The 27,717-nt window shown below is 36.5% G+C and overlaps 1 protein-coding gene across 3 annotated transcripts in view; it reads left to right on the top strand.

The window, feature by feature from the left end:
* Nucleotides 1-27,717, top strand: part of PIP4K2A (phosphatidylinositol-5-phosphate 4-kinase type 2 alpha) — a 105,227-nt gene that overhangs the window by 37,125 nt on the left and 40,385 nt on the right. For all 3 annotated transcript variants that reach the window (XM_050325737.1, XM_050325745.1, XM_050325754.1), the window contains exons 2-3: nucleotides 16,935-17,032; nucleotides 18,142-18,238. In XM_050325737.1, the coding sequence (XP_050181694.1) occupies nucleotides 16,935-17,032; nucleotides 18,142-18,238 (195 nt within the window). The remainder of the gene's footprint in view (nucleotides 1-16,934; nucleotides 17,033-18,141; nucleotides 18,239-27,717) is intronic.

Genomic DNA, 27,717 nt, shown 5'->3' with positions numbered 1-27,717 from the left:
CCTGTTTTAAACATTTCACCATGACAATATCATTCTGGACTCAGTTTATTGTTGACTAGATCTCCACCATGATAAGTGCCCTGAGCCTTGCGCCTTATCTCATGTTATTTCCATGGTCAGTTGAATTTTTCTCAATTAATTATTGCAAAAATTGCTTATGACTTTATTATTGCATTGGATCTTAAGGCAGCCTACAGTTAAATCTTTCAATAAGGTAATTTCTGCCTGGGGAAAACCAAAGTTTGTTGAGGGAGGATAGAGGAAGGAGAGTAAAGCAAGTGAGAGATTAGGTAGGTATTTGCTGTAAATCAGGAGTTATTAAAGGCTGATTTTGGATCAGATGAAGAAGAGAGGAGGTTAATAGGATAGTAACAACTTGGTGTGAACACTTCAGGTGCTTCAGGGTCACGATATAGCTGTGAGCTGGTAACAACCTCTGCAGGTTGGATCTTGGATTTCATTTACACTTGTGAATGGGAAATGTTTGATAGCAACTAAAACAGCAACCAGTCTGACCAGTAAGTAGATGCTAGTGAAGTGTCTCGCTGTTGTTTTGGGTGTGGGGAGTTTCTTTTTAGTAAAAGCACACAAATAAACTGCTTTGGAAGTGCCTTCACCCCAGCTAGTGAATGCCAGATTTGCTTTTGGTTTTACTGCTTGCCTGGATGCATTAATGTAAGCAGGGCACTTAAGTGTACTGTTAAAAAGCACTTTGTGGCCAAATTCAGCCTGCTATTCGGATACATTAGTAGCATAAGGAAAGAAGGCAATCTGTAACTCTTAGTAAGGTAAAAAGCAAGTTACATAATTTTCTTTGTTGAAACAATCTACTTAATGTTTTAAATATTATTTTCCTCTTTATTGCACCAACAAAGTGCATGCTTTAAGGATAAATTAAACTTATATTTGTCCCAAGGTTCTATAAAACAACAAAGGCAGTAATTTGTGAGCTCAGAAACATTTTTGCTTTAAGCGCCCTCCTTTCAAAGAATCTGCTACAAAAAATATTAAAATGATCAATTGTATGAAAATGGGATAGATGCCATTAAAGAGCCACATAACCTTTTCAATAATTTTAATGCAAATGCATTTCTTCTCTCTGAGTGGAGCTTTAAGTCCTCCTCGTGGGCTGGACTTCTTGCTTTCTTCAGGGCACTCATTAAAACAGAGCTGAAACGTCTGGTGTGCTGAGATGGTCTCAGGAGCTGAAAGAGAGGTTATTGCAGTGATTCTAGTTTTAAAAAACTGTTCCTTGTTTTCAAAAACAAAGAAAACTTAAAGCTGATGACAGTTTGTGGGTTAGAGGTCCTGAAAGGGAAGTTGGACAACAGTTATTTTCATAACACTCGCTCTAGCATTTGCTCTATCAGGAGATTCTTTAAATAGCAAAATTCATAATTTCTAAAGTTAAAGTTGTTCCTGTTTTATGTCACTGACCTTTATTTACTTTCTTGTGCTGTAAGAGCCATATATTTTATAGAAAAACATGTCTTGTACAGTACCAGTAGTCAACAGTAAATTCATCATTTAATGCTAGCTTATTTATATCTGTTGTGGATTTTTGTTTTGACTATAACTTAGATCTCAATGACAATTAATGCTAATTCAGTTTGAAAAATGAGTTAAATAAATCTCTGCTGATAAGGTTTTTCTTCGTGTTCAAACCTCAGTCAGAAACGTCATCTAGCTAGTTCTTGGAGGCACAGACTTTCCATAATTGAACACAGGTCAGTGGGAGCTGTTTCTACTTGGATGTTTCTGCAGTTCAGACAAGGAGTACTCTAAAGTGGGCAGCTGAAAATCCATGGAAGGCTGGGTACAGAAGACCCAGGTGCACAAGCAGAGCTGATAGACAAGATCTGTTCTGTGTTTTCAATTAGCTTGTGAAACTACTCCTTCCAAAATGGCTTGTACCAATGTCTCTGGCTCTTATGAGATGATATAAGCTACCATGGCAGAAGTGTAACTTTTTGTTGGCATCAGAGTTATTTTGTGGTTTACTGGTGGCACTATCAAGTGCAGAGCTAGCTCTAACTACATTACAACTTGAATAGAACTAATAACTTTCAGATGGTAAACCAATGTAAAATAATATGAGAATACAGTATTCTTTATATACAATTTTCATGTGTACTAAAACTGCAAAAGAAGTAACTTAAATGCCTTCCTGGCTGGTACCGGTCCTTAATTTCACCTTACTGTTGAGGAAATTTGGCTGCTTTGTGGGATTCATTGGAACTAGTCATATTCTCTTTGATGTGTTTGTTCATTAAGGAGTCACTGAGAAGCAAAACCTCTGCTTCTACAGAGAGGGATAGATTATCTCAATTCTTTGTGAATTGCTGTATATTGGTCCCTCTAGAGCCTATTTGCACAGCAGGTGATGCTCAGGGGCCCTTGTGTTGGAGGAGATGGAGGACCTTTCCTCTTAGGCAGTGGAACAAATATGGAACAAAATACTTACTCTTGCTTCTAGATCTTTCAGTCCTGTGTCTGGGAAGCACAATCACTGCTACAGTTGGAGAGATCACAGTGTGACAGCATCTGTTTATCCATCATTCAGTATTTTAAGAGATTAGTAGAGGCTATTCTTAGCACTGGCAGATAGATGGTATGTTATTTTAGAATGTGTATTTATTTAGTGTTTTTTTTGATGGTATCTGTGTTAGTATTTGAGGTCACTTGAACCAGCCAGAGCTGTATGAGTCATCTTTATCCCATTGAGTTTACACACTGTGGTCTGAAACATTTCTTTTTACCTCTCTCTTTTTTTTTTTTTCCCCTGGATTATGACCCCAGAAAAACAACGCATTCTTGTATTCTGCCAAGTGCAGCTCTCCTCAAAATTGGCTTTAGTTGATCTGTCTTGCCTTCTGGGCTTATCTATTACTAGGCAGTAGAAGTGGGAGGGAGACAGTACAGAAAGCCTGAAAACAAGAAGATGTCCTTGCAGTGCTGGCAGCCTTCCTGTGTTTGAAGCCTGCAAAGATGTCTTCAGTGTAAGGAAAACAGAGATGAGAATTGGAAAGATAATCTTCCTAGCTGAAAAGTTGAGCACAGCTTTTGGTTGCACTGCTGCTTGAATTCGAATTTCAGAGTTTGTGATATAAAGTTGTTTGACTGATAAAGAGTTTATTGATGGTCATACATAACTGCAACTGTAATCCTAGGCAGAGATAGTGTGCTTCAATATTTGTTTGTTGCTTCAAACTTTGAAGTTCTACAAATCTAGTCTTGACTTTTTTGTTTTGTACTTTGAGTCACTGCAGTAAATGTATTTTTTTTCTTATAGCTGTATGTCCAAGATAGGATACTTATGGTTTGTATTTGATAAATATATAAAATTTGTTACGAGTTTTCTTTTATATTGAGACAGTAAATTTATCTGGGAAAGATGTGTCAATATTGAAAACCTGTCATACAGACTTAAATTAAAGAAGGAAAATATTTTAAGACAAAAAGAAATCTAATGCTTTTCTTTTAAATAATGTGTACTTTTTCAGTCTTGTTGATGCTTAGGCATGGCAGTTCTTAGCCAAACATTGAGGATTATTCCATTTTCTTGATCACTGCTTAGGAATTGCAGATATCCTTGCTGTGAAAAAATAAAATTCTGTTTGCTTGGAAATTAGAGAAATCTCATCCATTCAGGTTCCAAAAGGTAGTGTGAGATGATAAAAACACATCAAACAAGGCTCTCCTTAAGTGAACTATAGAGCTGAGGCAGAAGACTGTAGTGAGTTTTAAACAGAAGTTTAAATTTAAATGAAACTTACATCGATAAGCAACTGATTTTTGTTAATGTGTATCTGATTTTAATTCTGTTTTGCACTTAATGAAATCAGTACTGTCTTTAAGAAGGAAGGTCCACTGTATGCCTGTCTCTGAAGATTCTTGACAGTGGGCTGGCAGGCAAGGGTTTGTTTTTTAACAGAGATCCTTTTTTAAATCCTCTTTGTCAAGCTCCATCTGATAAATTGCGAAGCAATGCACTAAACCAACATTCTTTTTCCCGAGTTAAATAAAGCAGCCTTAAATATCCTGGATACACAAAGTGGAAAATAAGTTAATCAAACCAAGTTACATATACTTGACATCGTAATATTTTTTTTAAACAAAGGAAATATTATCTGAAGACTATAATCAGTTCAACTCACAAACATGCCTTCAAATTTCCAAAGTAGATCTCATCTTCCGTAACATTTTCTAATTAGAGAGCCAGAAAAGGAAAAGAAGTATTTTTTGCTTTTTTGACTCCTGATTGGTTTCTCAACTCTGAGTGACCTATCTGTTCAACTCTGTGAGCTGAAATGAAGAAAATATTCTGCCTGCACCTGAAAAACAAATTGGTTACCCAAAGCTGGTTATGCAGGTCAGTAAACTCTGGGGTTTTTTAAAGTGCTTAAATGTTGGCAGCAATAAGAAATGTCAAAATTGGTTTGTGAGCAGGAAGTTCGGTCTTTAGTGCTGATTACTGTTATTTCTCATTTTGTGATGTTTTAAAAGCATTGAAGTTAAAGCTTCATTTAAATTTCAAAGTTACTATTTCGGATTAATTTTTATTCACTTTGTAATAATCACATGTGAGACTGCAGGCAGCACTCCCCATTTGAGGGGCTTTAGCTCATAGTCCAAACACTTAAGGAGTTGCAGAAAGTAGCACTTCTCTGCTGCCTTCACTCCCCTGCCACCTTGCAGTGAGCAGGTTTGGCAAGTCATCCAAATGAGCAAAAATCCTTTTTTGGCAGGTTTAGTTTGGGTTTTAGCTTTGGTTTGTCACACAACAGACTACACACCCATGTAGATCAAAAGGGGAAAAATTTTGGTGCCAAAACAGGCAAAAATGGGGAAGATAGAAGTGTTACTTCTGAGGGTGATGATGGCAGTGCTGCCTTGTTTGAAGCATGGGCCTCTGTATGTTTTCTGAAAGCATCTGTTCCTCACTGAACCTGTTTTCCTCTTAAGTCCTTTCTTGTAACTAGATAGAGGTATCTCTTCTAGATTTCCTGGGAAATACCCCAGTATTAACTGTGCATTTTCAGTCAAATTTTTACAAAATCAGAAATGCTTTTATGAATAATGGGAGTGGAGGGGGATCAAGTACAACCCCTGAGCTTACAAACTTGAGGTAGATACTTTTAAATCCATCCTGGGTTTTGTATGTTTCCTGATGGATTAGAAGCAACAAGCACAGTCCTTAACTTGAGCATGTGAACTTCCCTCTGACTCCTGGTGGCTTGGAGGGCCACCACCTCACACCTGACCCTGCAACCACTCCACCTTTCTGCTGCTGTAGAAATTAACTAATAGTAGGAATCAGTGGCTGTCTTGTCATTAGTGCAGTTTACTGTTCCTTCTCATCTTATGATGTATTTTACAAAGTGCAGCAGCTTGTGGTCTCAGTTTCCTAGAGAAAAATTGCAGTAGCTTTTACTGTGAGTTTCTCTTTCAAAAAAAATTAAAATATGTTTTTCAGTTCTTCATATTCAAATGAAAACTAAGGGTAGTATTTCCTTTTTAACACTGTTTTTCAGAAAATATTTCTTAGACTGAAAATGGAAAAATGAGTATGTGTGCACAGAGGAACGTGGAGGGCATGAGGGTGCACATTCCAGATCGCCTGTGCTGGTGCGGTGATGCAAAGCAGCTGTGAGTCAAGTTAACCGGCCCTTGTACTGTGCAGGCAGCCTGCTCCTGCCTCTGGTCCCAAAAATATTGCTTGGCTTGATACCACACGACTTCAACTCTTCAAAAATGCGATGTTGTGCTCACTGTGGGTGCATTATTCAGAACTCCTAATTTTTTTATAGTGGTTTTTGTTTTTTGGTTTTTTTTTAGTTTGCATTGGAGAATTTCTTGTGTTCAGTTTAGCATTAATGGTTGAAAATGTGTGTTGGGAGCTCAGGGCTTTTTTTGTTACATTATTTATGTGTATATGTAAAATATGTATGTATGTATATGAAATTCATGCCTAAGGGATAAATTAAATCTATTAAATGTTTTTAATTCAGATTTCAAGTATGGAAGTAATCAAAAAGCTAGGTTTTCTTTCTCATACTGTTCGTCAGCAGTACATAACCCGAGTCAAATGTCAGTGATGAGAGAGAGTTTCTGTGGACTGCTTCTGCTCTCTGAGTCTTGGAAATGTGATTCCCGAGTCCAGGAGAGGAAATGAGTGGCAGCTGATCAAATACTGGCACCAACTACCTCGTCATGGGAAATGCTTTTTGACTGGATTTTGGAGCAGCGTTACCATGTGTAGCATAGTAAAATCTACTACAGAAAATTTCTTATCATTGCAGTTTGATTTTGTCTTTATCTTCACAGTAAAGCAATGTTTTGTTGTCACTGTGCTTACTGAATGACGAAGTTTGGCAATTTGTGTTTTTCAGAGGCACTGTGACACCAGTGCATGTTCAGATTAACAGCACTAAACCCACTAGAGTTGCTTTTTATTTTTGGGCTATAAGAAATAAAAATAGAAAGCGGATTTATGTCATCTGGTCTATTGAACGTGTCCTATTGTCCCCCTAAGCTCATGAAATCCTCTGGTAGCAAAGTTCTGACCTGTAAACTGAGGAAAAAGGTCGTGCAATTACATTATATTGCTTTTAACAAATTATATTTTATTTGGCATCCGGAGATAAAAAAAGATACTTACCTTGAGTTGTATAATCATTTCAACTCCCAGTTTAATCGGACTAGGAGGGTGGTGGGACTTGGGAGCCAGTGAGCTCCTGGTGGCTCTGCTGCACCCACCCCTTACTCCTCTCTTCTTATGCTGGGTTGGGTAGGCTCTCTGTGGTCATAAAATACTGTACAGTAATTTAAGTACTTGGCCTGCAGCAAAATGAACATTGCAGTTGTTATATCTGGGCAGTTAATATCTCATAAGTAATGATAATAAATTCATGAAATTTTGTATATGGCATTACTGCCAAAATAAATTAGGATTCTGTGAGGAGAGAGGATATCCAGAGCAGAAGCAAAACCTGGCTTATTATAACCACACCAGGATACTGTTCTTTCCCAAACACTGAACGACTGGCACATAAACTCATTGCTTCAGTAGCCAGAATCTGCAGAGTATATGTCTGAATTAATGTGTATTTTAATGTGTAAGAGAAGGGCTGATTAATGTTTGTTTAGAAACTATACCTATGAGAACAAGTAAGGATTCCTGACTCAGTGACCAGGACATGGACAGGAAAGTGCTAAAATAAACCCTAAACAAACCCAGATGTCTTTCCTGAGCCTGCTACCCAGCTCAGGCTCTTTTTGTTTTCCTTGGGACTTAAGGCCTTTCTTGTCCCCTCCCAGGACCTGTCACACTGTCCTGACCAGCAACATCTTCTGCTTCTACTCTTGACAGCATTTTCATAAACAGAGCCCATACGGTGCTTCATGCAGCAAAAACTGTCTGGATGGCATCCTGATAAAACCTGGAAGGCTGGTAACCCTCACAGGTGCCTACAGACCTGTTAGCCTGACCTCAGACATTACACTGCTTGGAAGTAAAAAGTTGTATGGTAAATGCAAGAGGAATATGATGAAACCAAGATGCATGGAGGGATTTCTCTGAACTGAGGAAATGCAGTTTTTACCCATTTGGATTTCTAGTGCTGCATGGTGCTGTGGAGAAGTTATTACTTCTCCTGGATGATAGAGGTTGAGGCTAAAAAAAAAAAAAAAAAAGTTTTTAGCTGCAGGCTAACACTTGCTGTCAGAGCAAGTTCTGTCTCTTGTGCTCTCCAGTTACCCTGTTGGTCCATCTTACCAAGAACTGCTGCGCCACTTTATGGAATGGGCAAATATGTGTAGTATGACCTTTGTGTACTTGCTTCTGGTGTCACTGTTGGTCAGTTAATTAACTTTTAAAATTGGATTTATATAATGCAAATGGCATTGCCACCGTTTCAGAAAATTTGCCTCACAGCTTCAGCCTTCACCTAATGCATAGTCAGAAATTACCAGAAGGAATCATGTTTTAATGTCATCTTTTCACAAGTCAACAGTTTCCTAAATAATAACATACTTGTGAGGTTGAAATGCATAACAGCACATTAAAGCCTGTTCACAAGTTGGTATTTTTTCTTCTGTAGTGCTACTACTACTATTACTAGTAATATTCATAATAATGTGAATTTAATTACCTTCATTATACTGCTGTAAAAATAACCAAGAAATTTTGGCTTTTCTACATTTGTTATTACATCTGAAAAAGAAGCACATTTGATGCCTTAAATTGTTGCTTTAGGACATTTGTTCTACAACCATCCTAGTTTGTTGTTCTTAGCCAGGATACTCTTAAAATCTTTCTCTTTATTAAGAAGCTGAGTGTTATATGCATAATGGTTCCTTCAGTTTCTTTTCCAATTATACTTTGCCTTTCTTTGAAGAAAATTTTTTTTTCTATGGATTTTCATCTTTCATTTATAGTATTCAGGTAAGACTACAGCACCTCTGTATTTGTTCAACTGCTTACTGGATTTTATGTTTAACTACATGGACTAATCTTTCCTGTTCAGAAATGTTATACTTGAAAAATATGTTCTTAAAGCTGTTATTTACTTCTTTATGTTTGTTTTCTGGTTGGTTGTTGGGTTTGGTTTTTCTCCAAATCTGAGTAGCGTGATTCACAGAACATAAGTGTAATTTTATTTCATTTAATTCTTCCTTGTTGAGCTCTACTTCCAAAATCCCCAATAAAGAGATAATTTAGAAAATCAGCAGAACATTTGTCTGTGAGTTGTGTATTACTTTGTGTATAGAATTGAACTTATCTTTGTTAAACCTTTCCCTGTGTAATAAGAAATACCTGGTGTGTTCCAGCATCTTTCTCTCTTTAGTCATTCTCTTGTGAAGCTTTCAGGACAAAGCTCAGTGAACTAAAAGTTTATCTGTTGCCAGATAAGCGTTTTGTTCTTTAATGAGAAAAATCTAGTCCAGATGGCTATTGGGCCTTGTGACAAGTGTGTGTATTTTAAGTCAGTATTTCAAATAGTAATTGAAGATGCCTATTGCTATGAAAGATTGTGTCAAGTCCAGCAAATTCCCAGAACAAATTGAAGTTTCAAGAAGGTATTTCTGCTCAAAAAATAAATTTTTTTTTATCAGTTTTTTGGCAAGCCCACTAGCTAATGGCTTGCAAATTGTTGTCTGAGCTTGTGTGCCTTGCCTTGTTTTCTTCTTAACCATTGCATTAACAAACAAAGATGAGCTCGTGTGTATTGCCTGCATCACAACTCCTCCAAATCTGAAGGATTTCCCTTGCTTTAAAATTTCCTTTTGAACTGAGACTGCACTTTATTTTTCTGTACTATTTGGTACTAAAAATGTTAACAAGTCAAAAATCTCCACTACAAATAAGTCACATTTCTATTATTCTGTTTTTCATTTATGAAATGTACACTAATATATTTGTGCTTAGGATGGTGTTTGACTTAGCTTTTTAGGAGAGCAAGGGATTATCATGGCAGACATTATATCTGAGCTGCTTAATTTATTTTTGGCCTTTGATTATTTGGCAAATTATGAAGTGTTAATTTTTGCACTCATTGGAAGGTGTAAGGAGATTCACAGGAAGTTTAACCAAATCTGTAGAAATGTGACTATATGCTTGTCTGACTGTATGCAGCAGCTGTTCTGGATATTCTAGACTGTGCAAATGTCCAAGAGACTTAAACACTTGCATCCAAACATTTGTGAAGGGAATGTGATTTTGGTGCTTTTGTTACAAGTTCTTTAAACCCTATCACTCCAAACTGTCTGAACAGGACTGATAACCAATCTATAAAACCCTTTGCTTGAATTTTGGACCCTGATATTCCAAATTTTAAAATAAAAAAAAAAAAAACACAAACCTGAATGCTGTCTGAAAACCACTTTTTTTCCCTCTGTTTTGGGACTGTATTTGGTATGTCACAATATCCTGTTCAGAGCTTTCTTGAGTATGTCACAATATCCTGTTTTCCACGTGGGTGCATGTACTGCAGATCTTCCCTGCCCAAACATACCCTTTTACTGTGGAAAACAGCAGCTAAGAAGTCTCACAAAAGTATCTGGGGTTTGCTGTGAGATTTTTTTATTTTGATTTGGGTTTTTTAATTCCAAGGCAGACCATAAGACTCCAGAAAAGTCTTGCTCCTTTTTTGATAAAAAATAAAAGCTGTAATTGGTGTGTTCATTTCTCAACATTTCTAAATCTGTTAAGTGTATCCAATACTTGTGCAGAGTGTTTCAGATATTCTGTGGTTACTACTTTGAGAAAAGTATACATTTAGGCAGTTTGAAACACATTTGGTTTGGTTGGACCTACTTTTCTAGTATTAGGTTATTAAATTTCATTGAAAACCAAAAATCTAATGACAGGCATCACCTGAACTGTAAAAATATGAAGCTGCTCTGGTAATTACTGGTAGATATTATGGGTCATAAAACTTCCAATGCCTATTACTCTGGCAGCGAGGTGGGCTTTTAAGTTGGTTTAATTTTATTTTTTTTTCTCTTCATGCATCTTAAATTGAAATGATCCTAAAGGCTCAGGGAAAGTTAAATGCTTTGCCCTCTTTTTTTCTTAGTCATATAATTGTTTTAATTTCAAGACTTGATTTTGAATAGGTAACTGGAAATTACTTATATAGAAATCTCCTATACCTTTTAAACTCCTAGCGCATTGTAGAGTTAATAAAAAAATAGTCTGGGTAGATATTTTTTTTACCTTTGGGGTGGGGGGGAAAAGAGATGAATTTTTGTGTGATTGAAATGATGAAAACCTCATTTAAAACAAATTAAGGAGTATTTTGCTGAACTGATTTATTTCTCTGCAGCAGAACTTAGCTTAACCTTTTATTTCCCTTGCAAGAATAGCTTTGAGTGCAATTTAAACTGTCAAATGGCATTTATCAAATGATGGTTTTGCCCTGTAACAGGCAAATGTCTTCCACAAAATTGATTAGCTGCTGACCTCATCCACCCTTTTCAGACCCTTCAAGGTAGATTTCAAAGAGTTGTAAAATAATCACTTCACTTTCGGTTTATACTTCAACACAAGGCGTTTACTGTCCTGGTAGCAATACTGCAGTGTGTTCCACATCTGGGAAGGAGAGGATGTAAATGCCTGCCTATAGTTCTGCCTGTCACCACTCGGCCCGTTGTGCTTTAACCTAAACACCTGCTCCTTACAAAGCAGGAACAGCTTTGGACGTGGCTTTTCACAGGACAATAGAATGAATTAGATTAAGAAACTTTATCTGTGTTTTAGTAATCAAGACAATGCTCTGTTTGGTAAGACCTGCAGGGTGTTCAGTTATCAAGAAGGTGCTGGAAGAATGAAGGGTAACAGTCTCTTAAATGTGACATTTTATACTCTAAACAGTTTTCCTCTGTTGTGTTCTTATTCTGCAGCCTTGTTTTGTAAGAGCAATCCATTCGAAGCCCATAGGCTTGCTTTTGTAAGCATTAACCTCACAGTAAATGAATTAACTGTGCCTTTGAGAAAGTTTGTAGCCCACTCAGAATGGTGACTCTGTGTCTGAACGAAAAGTATTGTTTAATATTTTTTCTCTTCAGATTTCTGTGCAAGTTTCTTTGCCAAAGAAGAAACTGTAATGCAGAAAGTAAAACCATGAACATAAAAATCTCAGAACTGCTGGTGATGTTAAAAGTTCAATTCTATTTTTAGACCTCAATAATTTCTTTCTTCCGAAATCTCTACTGCTTCTCCTTCTTCCAAGATCTGTGTTTAAAAATACACAGATACACAAATTTGTTAAAAATGCACTTGACTTTCTCTCAGAGTAACAAAGCCAGTTGTAGCTTGTTTGTCTCAGCAGATCAGACTGCTGTGAATTGACTTTGAGTACAGAAAGAGCTGGAGATAAACAGAGCTGAAAAGAAAGTAGCACTTGCACAACTTCACCTACATCCAGCATTGGGAGCAGCAGGGATTTTCCTGTGTGTGAAACTGCCAAGAGCCGTAGCTGTGATTGAGATGTTTTATCAAGCTGTTCGGTGTGAAAACACCTCATCCCTCCATAGTTTCAGCGAATCTGGCTGGCTGATATGTCAAACTAAGAGGAAGCAGTATCTATGCTATACTGAAGCTGCAATATGAAATGCAAGGAACCCCATACAGAATGAAGGCTTTAAATAGGAAGGGAATTTCAAAAGGAACCACTAGTTATTGCTAAGTAGTCTTAGTGTGCTTTGTGATGTGCTTGGGATGACATTTTGAACATTATGTGTGACTTCTTTGCTTTTTATTTTATGGTTGGTTGGTTGGTTGGTTGGTTTTTAATGAATAATACCAGCTGTGATATGTTACACAGGTTTCTTGCTGTAGCATTGTAGCAATAGGCATCAGCTCGTATCTGTTGGAGAACAGGATCATTGTCCTGAGTCCTAACTAAACATGCAGTATATGCTGTAAATTGCCTTTATTGTATGCTGCCTAAATATCTCATTGTCTGCTTTGCATACAAGCAATTTATTGCTGCTTGTGTTCTGACAGAATGAAAACTAATGCTTAATTAAGCATTGCCCTAGTAATGTGGTGTTTAGGGTGAATGTATCTGAATTAAATAAGGGCCATTAATAATGCCTAACAATTTATGATATATTCATTGCTTGATTTCAAATCATATAAATTAGGGAAGCTTATTTGAAATGTCACCAATATGAAGATGGCTTTGTGGGAACACCTCTCTGTGTGCTAATTTCGGAATCATTACCAGCTGAGTCTTACTATTTATTCAGTGTCCAGTAGGCTTTTATTATTCCCTTATTTGCAGTTTAATTACAACCTCTGTTTTCTTGACAGTGTGAATTCAATCCTAAACCTGCAGGAGCAAAATGAGTTGCAATCAGTTGGGTTTTGCCTGAAAGCTTCCTTTTGCTTCAGCCCCCTCCCACCCACCATGACCAAGCCACTGCTCTGGACAGATCCCTACTGCCACAATTTTTTGTACCATGTGTTTAAAGGGGTGATCCCAGTCTTAAGGCTTTTTAAGTTCTTCTGCCTTAAAGCTTGCAAGTTGTTGTTTCCATCTCGCATAACCACCTGAGTTTATACTGATATCACGGAAGATAATTTGAATTAATTACTTAAAGAGAGGTTTCTGGGTCACTTATTAATATCTTGTGTGCATGCGTTTACAAACGCTATTAATACACATGAGGTATTTATAAATAATATGCATGGTTACTGTGCAACCAAAATCTTAGTCATTCATATTTAAAACAACATTCTCTGAGGCTATTATATGAGATTTAAATTCTTAAAGATACAGCAAGCATTGTCTGTTTCAAATAGCAAGACAAACTTCAGCAAAATATTTCATTAGTGACAATAATTCAAGGCAGTTAAAGGACATAGGTTGCAGGACTAGAGGAACTTTCCTTCTCAATATGATGCGTGTGCGTTTATTATGGAGATGCTATGCATTCGGGTTCTCATATAATTGTTAAATGAATGTTTGATCCTGAGCCCTCAGCAACAAGTCCGTCCTCTGTCCAGTGAGCTCTTTTTGCTTCATTTACGCTTTACCGTTATCTCTTGCAGGAAATTGTTTCTTGCTTATGATTTTATTGCATTCAAAGCACTCCTTGGAGAAAAATGGGTATTTCTTATGTAATTATTATGGCTATTGTAACACAGTTTCTGTTGTAATTGGATGAACTTTCATCCTCACAGACCCATCTCATTTGCTATTGCTAAGGGAGCTGGCTGTATTTAATGGGTAACATGAAGAGATGCACATAGTATCTGTCAAAGGTATCACATGCATCTTAATGCGTTTTCTGTTGTGCTTGACTTTCAAACACAGACGAAAAGAAGCAAAATTTGTGTGTGAGATAAGTTAGGGGGCTCCAAATGTTTTCTTCACGTTTCATATTTAGTGTCTTTCAGATGTGACTGTTACTTTGCACAGTGATGGCAGAGAATTGATCCCTCTGACCTTTCCCTTTTCTTTTAGCATTTCAAGAGCTGTTTGTGGGGGAGTTTTGGATATTGTTTCTTCTCCCTCCCTCCCCCCCAATGTGGTTCCAGTTTCCACCAAGATCTAATGACACGGGTATTCCATTCTGTCTTGTGTGCATTTTCCAGTCTGGCCTCATCAAATCTGTCCAAAAAATGTACTATTGCACAAAGAACCAGACCTTATACTTGAAAGGTTTAAATTAATTAATGACCTATGCCGCTGGGACATGCCGTTACTCAGCTGGTGTGCTGTACCAAAGGTCATTTCTACTGTGTGTTCATCACCTGCTTTTTAATTTTCCTATTCTGCTAGAGAGGAATTCCCTAAAATAGTACAGAAATTACTTTTGCATGTCTCAGAGTTGGATGAATCTCAAAAAATCAAAACCCCACAAAAACAAACAAAACACAAACAAACAAACAAACAAAACACCAAGCCCCAAAAAATCAGAAACCAACACCCCTGGGAAAAACAAACCAAACAAACCCAAATGTTTTGTTATTCTGCGTTTTTCTGCCTGACTGGGGAATGGGGGGAGTGTACATTCACATCTTGTAGGGAACTTCTCAGGAGAAGTATTTTGGAATTTTTGCTTACAATAGATGAATCTCTAAAGTGTGCACATACAAATACATTTGCCTTTGTTATTTTGCTGTGCAGATGATGCTTGTAAGGCCTACAGGTACAAGTAAAACTGTGCCATTATAGCACAAATTTAAGTATTCACAGCATGAAAGCAAATCTATAGATGTACGTAAAGAAACTTTACATCAGCAAATTAAGAAAGGAGATGCACATGAAAATTTGATCAATGCAGTTTTGATAATCTAATATGCAAATTTGCAAGCAAACTTTCTGTTGTTGTAGATAGTTGAAGGTGGTTGAAATCAGCATTTTTGACAGTATTCAGCAGAAGGTGTTCTTGGGATCACTTTTGTCTGGAATGCATATGCATGTAGATTTCTGCTGGCTTTTGTTCCAGTGTGGAATTTGTTGTGTGATCTGGCAATCTAAAAGAGAAGATAATTCTGTATAAGCAAATCTAAAGTTTCATATCTCTGCATAATATATCTACATGTCCCTACTTTTACGTGGTTCAGGGTGAGATTGATATACGGCAGTATCAGCTGCACTAAAGAGCATGGATGTTGGATGTAGTGATTTTCGATCAGTGTTTTGTTATGTTATGTTGTATTTAATGAGGTGTCATCGTGATTTATTAGGTTTGTACAGCTGTGTTTTCAAAAAATACCGGAGTTTCTTCTTTCTTTCCATTTGGAAGAGCATTCTTTCTACAACTACAAGGAGCAGAGCACATTCAGCTCATCCCACGTATCTTTATTTCCTTTATGCACTCTGCTATATAGCTGCCAGGCCTCTATCTAGAGCTTTTCAGGGATTTCCTAAGAAGCATTTTGTAAAGGAATTTCAACAGATTTCATCATTTTTCATGTAGACTGCAGGGATCTGAATAATAAAAATGAGACATGACAGGGAACGTTACTGGGACTCTAAAATACTGAAAAGTAACAAGGGCACCTGACCTGCCTGTGTTAGTTTTTTTCCTCTACTTAAGAGCTAAAAGGCTCCTCGCTGTTTTCTTACTTTGTTTAACTTCAGTTCTGCAGAAGGTCATACTTGCAGGGAGTGCATTTTTTTCCTCCTGTATTTATAACCTATGGCTGCTTCAGTGAAGGTTTCTCCAAAAGCCTCTCTGAAAGAGAATAGCATTTACAGGCAACTAACAGCTTCCTAGTTGGAAAACTGGTGGATAAGCAGTGCTAAGAGCTGAGTGTCCCAGTGTGCATTAGTATTCATATAGAGTGGGATTTCCCTCTAACCCCTGTAGAAAACTGCTGAAGCAGAATGTGCTCTGCATGAGCAAAAACATTTGACTGGGTAAATCAGGATGCATGACCAGGGTGTAGAGTACTGCAAGAACATAGGTAAAATATGTGCTATGAGTATTTGGTGACTGTTGTAATGGGTATCTCATTCCTGGTTTGGAAGCACCACTGCAAGCTAACAATTCTCTGTCTTTTATTTATCATGATTTAGTTAAATTTTACTAAAGTAAGGGTAGATTAATACTCGCAGTAATAAAAACATGCCTACAAACTAAGTCATGATAAGTTGTCTATATTTTATCATAGAGATGTGGATAGAGGTGGATTTCAAATATATGTGAAAAATCCCAATCTGGAGAATACTGGCAATACTAATTTCAAAGCTAAAAAGAGTAGATGGTCCACATAAATACAAGAAAAGAAGGAAAACCTTAGGACTTGCATGCCCATCTATTTCTAAGCAAAAGTTCAGCTATTTAAATACTTTGTCAAACTTGAACAATCAAAAAATGTCTGAATACTGTGACTTAGAAAAACTCATCTGAGTTGTACACTGCTGTAAGAAATAAACCTGTGCTTATTGAGCCCAAAGTGTATGCAATCACATGTATGCAAAATTTCATTTTATTTTCTGTAAATAGTTCAAGATGCAGACATGTAAGACATGTAAGATACAGACAAGACTACCTTGTAAGCTACAAGGGTGAATAGAAATTGTAAATACAGAATTTGAATTATTATTGGAAAGCATCACTCAATTGAAGAAACAAGAACAGTGTGTTGGGATAGAAGACCATTTTGCTGGCATCCTTGTTGACCTTCCATAAAAAGTACACTCCAAGCTTGCTTTGAAGCACTTTTTTTTTTTTTTTCTGAAACAAGTATAAATATGGAATGCACTTTCTTCTCTTCCAAAGTATCAGTCTTGAGATTGATTGCATTTAATCTGGAAAGAAAAAAAACGCTTTTGCATTCTTCTGTTACTTACATTCACTCCCAGGACAGACAGACAAGAAATAGTTGACTGAATGACATTTTCATAATTAAGACACATGCAGCATCTTTGCAAAGACATCAACAAATAAATATATTCTGTTTTCTCTAGATCAATGAACTGAGCCATGTTCAAATCCCTGTTATGTTGATGCCAGATGATTTCAAAGCATACTCAAAGATAAAGGTGGACAATCACCTTTTCAACAAGTAAGTACAAGTAACAATTTTGTGTGGAAGTGGATAGTGGCAGTGATATTTTTATGAAGTACTATGAACTCTGTTATTTTTCAGTGCATGGGACTGAAGTTTTGATGATTAAGTTAATCCTGCGATAAACATAACCATCTGTGCTGTTCTAAAAAGCAACAGCTAAGGATGCTGGGTAGAATTTTTCTTCCATATGGTTTATTATTGCCTTATGAGTATCTTAGATATTGAAGGTGATCCTTTCTTGGTGTGATTATTTATGGCTGATATAAGCTTTTATTTGGATATTTTTAAAAACATAAATTCATGCACAGACACTTTTTATTAAATGTAATATTTGAATAAGAATGAGAATCTAAAGCATATATCAAATGTTAATAGTGTTCAGCTTTTCATATTCCATAATAGAAAGCCATACCAATCATATAGAAGCTTCAAAAGTATTAAGGTCATTTCATGTAATATCTATGTCTTTTAAAAATAAATCTGCCATAAGCAGTGTATACAGACATACAAAACTCTTAATGCTTGTTCATGTATAACCTGAATTGTATTCAAGAATATATTTGGAAAATGGAAGAATTCTGCTACTTTGGGTCAACTGCTCTGTGACAAAGGTCAAAATAACTTTTGTATAAGTCTAAACTTAACACTAGTATATTAATATTAGTTATGTATTGAATGAGTCACATTTGCTTGAAGATTTGGCACTGTCAATACTTACTACACAGATAGTGTAGTAATTCTTGTATAATCCAATCTAAGATTTCACCCTAGAAGTAAGTTTAGGGCAATGGGAAAGCATTCTTTTCTGCTTTTGAGTCAGTGTTTCAAAATTGTCAAAATATGGCTTGTGTTTATTTCATCCTTATGTTGTAACTCCCTAGTGAATAGCTAAGTTAATAAACATGTATACATTTATTAAACATTGTGAAGATGAAAAAATAACACAAGGAGACCCAATCTTATAGAAAAAAAGAAAGCATTAGAAGAGAGATTGTAAATCTCCTTATCCTCTGCTTTCTGTAAACAGAATTGAGACAGAATTCTTTAGAGATACTTGTTACATATGCACATGAATTAAGTTGATTTGTTTTATATTCTTTCAGAGAAAACATGCCAAGTCATTTCAAATTTAAAGAATATTGTCCAATGGTTTTCCGTAATCTAAGAGAGAGGTTTGGAATTGATGATCAAGACTTTCAGGTAAGTTCACTTTGAAAACATCTAAACTGGTGATACAGAGACTTTTAAGGTTAGTGATGATGCAGTTGTGAACAAGCAGGCCAGTGTGCCGAAATAAGCTTTTGTTACTTTTGTGTAAGTTGGAGGAAAACTAAGAGAAAAAGACCGTCTTTCTACATATTCCCCCACCTGCAATCAGAACATTTCTGTTTTACCTCTTAGCCTAGCTGTCTTCTGATTCCTACCCTTTTGCCCTCTTTAGTATTCCAGGTTTCCCATTAGAGTGCCTTGCAGTCATAAACCATGTTATTGAATCTGCAGGATAATACTTCTTTCAACAGAAAGAAGAAATAATGCCTGGACACTACTGACAAGATATGCTATATTCAGCTGAGTCACTTAGATAACAGTTGCTTCAGTGGTCTGTCTGTGTGAGATGTGGTTTCTGAAATGACCACAGCCTTTTTTTTTCTTTTTTCCCCCTCATGCTCTGTTTGGTTAGAAAAGAGTGACCTGTGGCCTACCAGCTTCATCCTGCTTCATCACGTCTCATTTTCCTGTTGTTAAGAGGATCTGGAAACAAATTGCTTGCATAAAGCAGATACAACAAACCAAGAAATTGCTCTGGATTTGACAGAATTGCTCCTTGCAGTCAGAGCTTCTTTCTGTCTTTGCAAAAGAAAGTCCTTGAACTTAGTTTTGGTCTGATTTCCAGTTCTCACTGACAGTTCCCTTTTGCATTAGCAGTTCCTAATTCCCAGTGTTGGGTCACAGGGATAATTCCTTCTGCAGTCACACTGCAAGATGTCCTAAAGAATGCTTGCTGTGTAACCCAGCACCACTTCCTCTCATGCTCTTTCTTAAACTGTTTTGATGTGAGCTGCAGTTGTATTTATAACCTGTCACTAAGGTATATTGAGATAATATTTAATAAATTATTTCAAGTAGCTAAACAAATGGTACAAAATGCATTTGTACAATAACACTCCTATTCTTGCTAATAGAGCAAACTGAGTACTGCAGCTCAAGTCTGCATCTGAGTCCTTCAATGAGGCTCTTTACCAATTTTCTCCTTTTCACTATCAAACAATGTGTTAGAAGCACATAGGTAGGTTAAAACATGCTCAAAGGAGTGTAGATGGAGATTAGTTTATCAGTCTCAGGATGCAGCCACTGTAACCTTGGTAAGACATTTTGCCAGTCAGTGGAGAAGAGGGTTGGGTTGGTTTATTTTGGTACAGCTGTTGTGGTCATATTGCCTGATTTTTCATTATCCTGTTTACTTTAAGAGGAAGTACACTGAGATTCAGGCCAACAGTCAAAACAGTTGCATTCCTGGTTCAATTTTGCTGATGGATCAAGGAGGATCCTATTGTTTGGGAAGTTATTTGATCCCTTTATATGAAGATTTACTTTTTCTTGACAAAGGAAAAGAATGAGTGTCAAAGAAGGACATGTGATTACTCCTAAACTAAAAATTGTGGTGTCAGCTCATGCTTGCTCTTTTTTAGAAGGTGGACTTTTGGCATTACTAGACAATTAAAGTTAAACTTCATTAGATATACATTAGAAGACTTAGGATGCTGTCGTTAGTTAAAACTGGCAAACTTGTCATAATCAAAAATGTTGCATTCCATGACACAGTGAAATGGTTCCATCTGCACTGCTCTTCTGCAACAACAATTCCTGTTCTAACTATGTTATACTGCTGTTTGGATTTACTAATGATAATAATGATAAAACAGTGTTAAGGAACTGTCACTGGACAAACTGTGCATGTTTTCAAATTAAAGCCAAAAATACGTCTTTGTAGCTACGTGTTTTAGGTTTTTTGACAAAGCAACCAAAGAACGATCCAAAATATGAAAATATAACGACATCCTGTTTTTTGATACAACAAAACTATTTATTAGTTAGAAAAAAAATCTCAATGCTGTTTAGTATTTAAAGTATATTTAGTGAAAAACAAAAGATAGTTAATTTTAACCCAAGGGAAGACAGTGTCTGCCTATTGTTTTTTGACTCAGCCCAAGCAATTTATCACTCTGAATTCTTATTCAACTGGACTAGTCTGATTAAAAAGAAAAAAATCTTATGAGCTCAAAATATTAGTGTATTTTGAACACACTTTTAAAATTAAATTTTTCTTATAAAAATACAGATAAAGAAAATTCATGTCACCCCATGTGTAAGATAAGGATTATCCCTATTAAAAGTAGAAGTTACTTTCATTTTAGTGTTACAGTCTCTGTGATTTAAGAAGGAAATTTCATTTGACAAAGGGAGATTCACAGAATATAGTTTTTTTCAGATAATCTTTATCTTCAAAGAAGTTATTCCAATTAATGTTGGTTAAAATGATTGTCTTATACATAGAACAAAACATTAACTTGAAAAATTGTTCGCAGTGTTGAATTAAGGGAAAGCTTATAGGAGAAAGATCAAGTAACTTTCTCTGGACAGCTTTTCTTACTTAACAATTTTCAGGAAGGGAGTCCTAATCAATTGTAAACAATGTCATTCCCATTATTGAGCAAGATAGTATCGGTTTAGATAAATAAACCCAATTACTTTGTTCATTAGTCAGACACATCAGTTTAAATCACAAAGAACATTCATTTTAAATGTTTTTGTTTTCAGAATGTTCTATAGATATCCTTGATGAGTTGTTCCAGAGGGCAAACAGTCTTTCCTTATGAGTAAGCATGAAAAAAAAAACTAAAACATAACCTGTCTCATGGAAAAAAATTAGTAGTGTATGCTCTAATCAGTGGGCTATACTAATTTTAATTCTCTGCTTTGTGTTTATCAATTTGTATGGTAATTTTTTTGGACTGCCTAACACGTACACTTAGTTCATATATGGAATGGTTAATGTATGGAACTTCCTCCTAGTAGTCTGACTTCAGAGTCAGAGGAATTCCTTAAACTGTATATGGTTCATGCCTTACAGGAAGCCATTTCTAGTAATGGCAATTACAATTCATGCCATGGACTCCCTTCCTTCACATGATGAAAACCAACTCATTTTTTTGAGAACGTTTCTGGTAATCTGTCCTGCATCTGTCTGTCTTTCATAGCTAGTTGGGCATCTCCAAGAGACATTTAGTAATAAACTAGAATTAAAGTTTCATGGAGATACAAGTGTGTTGCTAATACTGAGTGGAGTTTCTTTTGTGATTCATTCCTTATTATGGACAGCAGTGTGGAAAATACAGTATGATGTTAGTGAAGCCTTGAGTTTTATTCAAAGGTTGCCCATAGAAACTTGTTATGACAATTAAGTCTTCAATGTAGGTTAAGAAACTTTGTTCTTATGTTAAAAAAAAAAAATCTAAAGTATTTATTGCATCAAATTAAAAACTGGTCTGGCTGTTTTTCCTTAGAAGTGGGAACACAAGTGGTGATCAGTCAGTATGAATCAAAATTTCATTTGAATGATGAAAAAACTTTAAAACCCTTTTAACCACTTACAAAGACTATAAATTATCAAAGGAAAAGAGACTATTGTTTTATTTTGTGCTGTTGGATGTTACAAGTACATATGGATCTCAGATTGAAGATGATTTTTTTAAGTGTCAGAATAATTCCCTAAACCAGAGCATTAAGTAATGACAGATTTTGCCTTGATATCGTAAATTAGGTATTTTTGTTAGTGTTTTCTTAATTGAGAAAGAATCCTTCAAAAATTGACAGAAAAATACCTTAGAGCATTAGCCATTTCTAGTAAAAAAGAAAAAATGGATTAGAAAACAGATGTTGTAAAATAAGTCCTTGACTAGAGTACTAAATTTTTAATTTCTGTGTACCCCCTCAGCTTCAGACATTGGTTCCGTAAAGGTTATTTTACAAAAGGTCTGAATTTTTTTCCAAAATAAATGGGATAACTGTGGACTCTTTGGCATTTCTTTTCAACTCAGTTGACATATTTTATCTTAGAAAAGCCAAGAGTTGCGGTTCTGGCAGAAGAATTACAGGATTAGCATCTGTAAACTGCAAAATTATGGGAGATTAACAGGCAAGCAGCTAGCCTGACGCCCCCCAACAATCTGTAGAAAAATCAGATCTACTACTGTTACAAATGCTTCTGCTGCTGTTGCTCTGGAAAGGGAAACTTGTTTTACTATGCTCCAACACATCTGTTCTTGCTTAAAGTTATTGCTGAATCCTACATCTGGATTCTGCTAGGCAAAAGAGGGAGACCGGGGTCTTGCCCAATAAAGTACAATTGCTCGTACCAGAGGGCACCAACGTCCCAGTGTACCTAATGAGCCTTCTTCTGGGGATGGGGCAGAGCACAACCCATTTCCCTTGAAGTTTTAGTACTTGGTGTAATAGGAGACAGGCTCAGATCTGACTTTTCCTGTCTGCAGGACCAATTTGTAGAGATTCTCTATACAGGACAAAGAATTCATAAAGAACTTCTAGCAGATGGTTTGTCAGTTCTTTTCAATTTAGATATGCTTAATATTTCTCTAAGCATTTTTCCATGTAAAAGATCGAAATCTATGAGAAGAATTGAGAATTGAGAATTTGATTTTGATTTGAGTCTCGATAATTGAGAATTTCCCCTTTTAAGCAATTTTTCCTAATAACAAACCATATTAACTTGGTATTTTTTACTTCTTCTGATAAGGGTGTCAGTGAGACTCTTCAATATCTCTGAGCTTTCTGTGCAAAAGGATTTGTATTCCAGACTCTTAATATGGCATCAGAAAAACAATGCAAATTCTAGGTTAACTTTACAGATTTCAGCCTTTAATATAATTGTAACTGTCTAAGACTCAGATCATCAAAATTCTTGTCAATCTTTAAATATTTTTGTTCATTTTGCATGACTTATCCAGTCCTAAAACATCATCTTAAGCACTTAAAAACTGCTCTGCAATCTAAGATCATATGTTTCTTTGGACAAACAAATATTAATCAGAACGCTCTGCTTCTACACAGAAATTCATGCTTCCACTTAGTGGCCCTTGTTTTGCAAAAGAATAAGTCACCTCTGGCATCAAGCTACAGACAGCAAGGTCAGCAACAAATGCATCAGTAACAACTATGTTAGGAGTTGGATCTTGTTCCTAAGACATGATCTTTTCAATTAATTTAATAAAATGCATTAAAAGTTCTGGAAGCAAGAAGTGTCATGAACAGAAAATTCCTATGCTGGTCAATTTAGCATAGTAACTCTGTCAGTGCATGAAAAATTCTTGGACTCATCTGTTAGATGAGATTCCTGTAGCAGAGTATACAGTATGTGGGTCCCAAATGGGCAATGACACCAAGATGTTCTGAACTGCTGACATCTTCTTTGACCTGGGAATAGGCAGTAGCAGCAGTAAGGTTTTGAACCAGCTACATACAGTATCAAAAACTATGGTGTTTGTGATCTTTCCAGCATGTAAAAAATGAAGTCTGCAATCTGTATCTTATGTTCTAGGATTTGCTGCTTAAAGGATGAACCAAAATAGAGTTTAGTGATGGTAGGACTTAACCTTAGTGTGTATGACAGCAGAAGTCTTAACTTCTGGTCTCTCTTAGTTTTCCCTAGAGAAAAAAATTGAATTTCCCACTTGCTTTTGACTATTCCTTGCCTAAACTAAGTATCATTCACAACTGGGCATTCAAACTAGAAAAGAGTTATTTAGCATGTGCTGGCGACATCAAAAGAACGAGCTGGTAGGCGCTGCCTGAGTTCTTGTGGAGATAACTATTGAAAAGGAGGCATCAAGCCAAGCTTTGCAGGGCTGAAGGGAAAAGGCTCCCAGAAAAAGAGCCCTAACTCTTTCCAAAGCAAGTGTATGCCTTAAGCTGACAGCTCCAAATCTAGATCTACAGTCTCAAAAGAATAATTTGATTTAGGAAAGAATCTCATGTTTTATTCATTAAACTCTCATTCAGCAAAGTCAGGGAACCCATAACCTTTCTCCTGGAAGGATAGCTCAGAGCAAAAAAAGAAAAAGTTGGTGTTTCTCCTTCCTCTGTCAAAGTCTTTCTTCTCAGTAGTCATTCCCTGACTGCAATATGCTTATAAATGTTTATAGGTGTTCAGAGTGTGTGTGTATCCACAAGGTCATGGTAAGGACTCAGTATTTCAGATGGGTGCAGCACAGGACCAGTGGTGTCCTGTTTTCATCTTTTAGAGGTCCCTTGACATTCACCATAGGTCCTTTGGGAGCTGTGCTCATGAGCTGACAAGAAATCATCGTGCAGTGTTGTCCATACATCTGCCAAAGGCAAAAGGGGGATCGTATCCCTGAATGTGCTTGTAACGTGTGTTACTGGTCAGGTATGCTTTGCTCCCTGCCAAACTTCTTAAACACTTTTCAGTGTCAAAAATCAGTGTTTCTGATCATGCTGTCTCATCAGTGTTTCCAGATAAGAACCTGCTTAATAGCAAGAATGCACATTGACAGCATACAAAATAAATCTAAAAGTCTTCCCTACCCATACCTGTATGACAAACCCAGACACCTCTGGGTTTGGTGCTTCTGTTGTTACATTAAAACACTAGTGCTTTGCCTTTCTTCCCTCTAGAAGTCACTGACAAAACACTGTCCTGAACACCATCCCAGAAGTGTGTTGCTTGTTTCAAATTACAGCGAAGAACCTTGGAGCATCTATGATGCTGTCTCTCTCATATGCTTCTTTATCAGTAATCCAGATCTAATTCATCTACATCTGTGATTCCTGAGGTCTTGTAAAACGGAAAAAAGGATGAGGGGAGCTGCAAGCTTGTCTTATTTGGAAGCTCTGCGTGGGCCAGAGAGCACCACTGTAACTGCTGCCACAGGAGAACAGCCAGACCGTGTGTACAGCATTCTCTTACAGCAATGAACAACTGCCAGGCTTTCCCACTGACCTATGATTTCAGTCATCTCAGAGCATCATCTGTGCACTTGTTTTTGCCTGTTTGTTCATGCAAAGCTTGCCCAGAGGCACTCTTAAATAGCCTGGGATGTGATCTGATTTGTCTTTAGGGTGCATTGGGCTTGCGAAGCTTGTTTTAGTGTTCCACGAATTTCGGATGAGATCACAGTACCAGAAACTGTTGTTTGTCTTTGTCCAGACATCGTGAAATGGGAAAGGTTTAAATCAATGAGAAACTGTTAAGCCAGTCAGTTTGAAAGATTACTGTTCTTCCAAAGCTCTCCATGCTTTACCACCAGAATTTTCCTATTGCCCTTTTTCTCTTTTTTAGGAAAAGCTCTGACTCAATGGCAATTTTTATTAGGCTCCCTTTTTAGATTAGTTACACGAAGTATTTGTATTACATCCAACACATAGTTCATGTGTTCAGAGTTTTTAAAATACAATCTTGTCTGCTAAAGTAGCAGTTAGAAAACAATGACATTTACATTAGACGTGCAGGAGATTAGAATGAGCTAATTAAATTGACCTTTAAATCTCTCCACCCTCTTGGAGACTGGGGCTAATCCTTGGCCTCCCACTGTGGAGATAAAAATTCGTGCTGTGAACATTTTAAGCAAAGTGGGCAGAGGAGGAAGAGCTTCACCAGCAGTTTGTCTTTGAAGGGGGGAGGGGGCAATACTCTGCCAGTTATAAATATATCTTGTAATTATGGTATGAGTGGGGGGACAAGTTCTTCCTGTTCTTTAGTGGCTTTGCTCCGTGTGTTTTCCTCACAAAAATGGTTTCAGTTGGAAAAAGTAGCTCCAAACAGCTTAACTTACTCTTAAAAACAATCAAAGGCTCTCTGGAAATTAGTTTAGTATTTTGATACCTGGTATGGTAAAACTAGCATTATGAGTAATATCATTACTGTTATTTAATTACAATAGGCTGCTATTTTTATTGACCAATGTGCAAGGTAAAAATAGACTTCCAAAGGATCAAGTATTAGGTGGTGTTTTAGCTGACTTCTAAGGACTCTTAAGGATGCCTCTTACAAAGTATTTGCCTTGATATTTTGTGTCTTGGATTTTTGATATGCCAATTATTGCAGATCTTTGTAATTAAAAAACATTAAAATAAGAACCGATGATTAAATGATGACAATCAAAATTTAATTGTCAATGAGCAATTGACATTTCATGTAGTGAAAGCTTCCAGAAAATACAAAATCCATCCAAATGTCGAAGTGGGATAAAGACAAGCATTTTGTACAAAGCCCACTTTGATCACCTGGCATTCTGAGCCAGTCCAAATGAGATACCTTTTAATACAGCCAGATGAATATTTACATGGATGAAAAGGAGCGCAGAACTACAGAGGTGAGGACTGTGTTCAGGGAGGTAGTAGCTCTGAGAAGGAACAAGAGGTAAAAAAGGACAAGAATTTAGCACTAGTGTGACCTTCAGAGTAAAGGAGTAACTGCACCCTTGGGTGGATAAATTGAAAGGTATAAAAATAAGATCAGAAAGAGCTCTAACTTCTTTTTGACATCTGTTTATTTACACCTGAAGTTAAGACTATATATAGGTTTGATGCTAACCTTCTTTAAAAAAGGATGTTGAAATTTGGATATAGAAAAAGTAGTGTCAAAGGAATTTAAGGATAGAAAATGTCATGTGGTTGGGAGTGACAGAGTTTGACCTGCTGCACTTGCAAAAATTAGAGTTGAGTAGTAAGCGTTATGTGAGTGTCTTTGCAGAAAAAGAATACTAGGTACTTCAGGAATGACTGGAAAAGGAAATAATTCAAATTCAAAATTAGACTCACCTTTTCAGCAACACAAATTATTAAATACTAGAAAAACTATAATGGTGAATTTTGGTCTTTTGAAGTTGGAAAAACTAAAGACTGCCTTTCTATAGTTTGTATCTTAACTAAAAGCAAATACTGGAGTTCAGTTTAGGAACTACTGTGTGAAATTAAATTAGTTCTGATGGGTAGCACTTGTGTTAGATTCTAGTTTATAAAATTCTGTTAAAGGCTCCAGAAGTTCCTGTGAACTTCAAAATTGTGGATCAGGTCCTAAGAGCACCTGTGGGAAAAAACCTTTTTCCTTATGTAATAGGTATTTACTGTAGGAAATAAAACTCTGTGCAGATTGCTGAGAGTTTGGCACAGAACTGCTGAATGTAGAGACTGGGTCTATACTGAAATTAAAAAACCTGTCAGGTAATTTGCTAATGAATATGCTGTTCTTGGGTGAAATGATGACATGTGATTTAGGTGTGCTGGTTAACTTTTTTAATCAACCACTCTTCAGCAAGTAAAATACAAGTTAAGTGGTGTAGCTTTTAGTAATTTATATTTAAAGCTATACTTTTATTATTTTATCAGAAATTCATTCCATAGCATGGGACAAATTCTTTGTGGTTTTTAACCTCCCAGCACTGAAGGCCAGATGAATATTTGTAGTTGCCTGCTAGATAGTAATAGGTGATACTTTTTGTATTCATTTATGTAAAAGCAGTGAGGCTTGTCAGAGGGAAACTATTTGGAAAAGAGAGGGATGTGCTTAAAAGGGATACTTACCTAGTACAGGTATCTGTGAGCATGGCATGTTAAATGTGTCTTCAGTTGTATAAGTAATT

Source organism: Myiozetetes cayanensis, unplaced genomic scaffold (assembly GCF_022539395.1).
Source record: "Myiozetetes cayanensis isolate MyiCay16 unplaced genomic scaffold, myiCay2020 scf1, whole genome shotgun sequence".
Classification (NCBI taxonomy): domain Eukaryota; kingdom Metazoa; phylum Chordata; class Aves; order Passeriformes; family Tyrannidae; genus Myiozetetes; species Myiozetetes cayanensis.
This window is presented reverse-complemented; position numbering and strand designations above follow the sequence as displayed.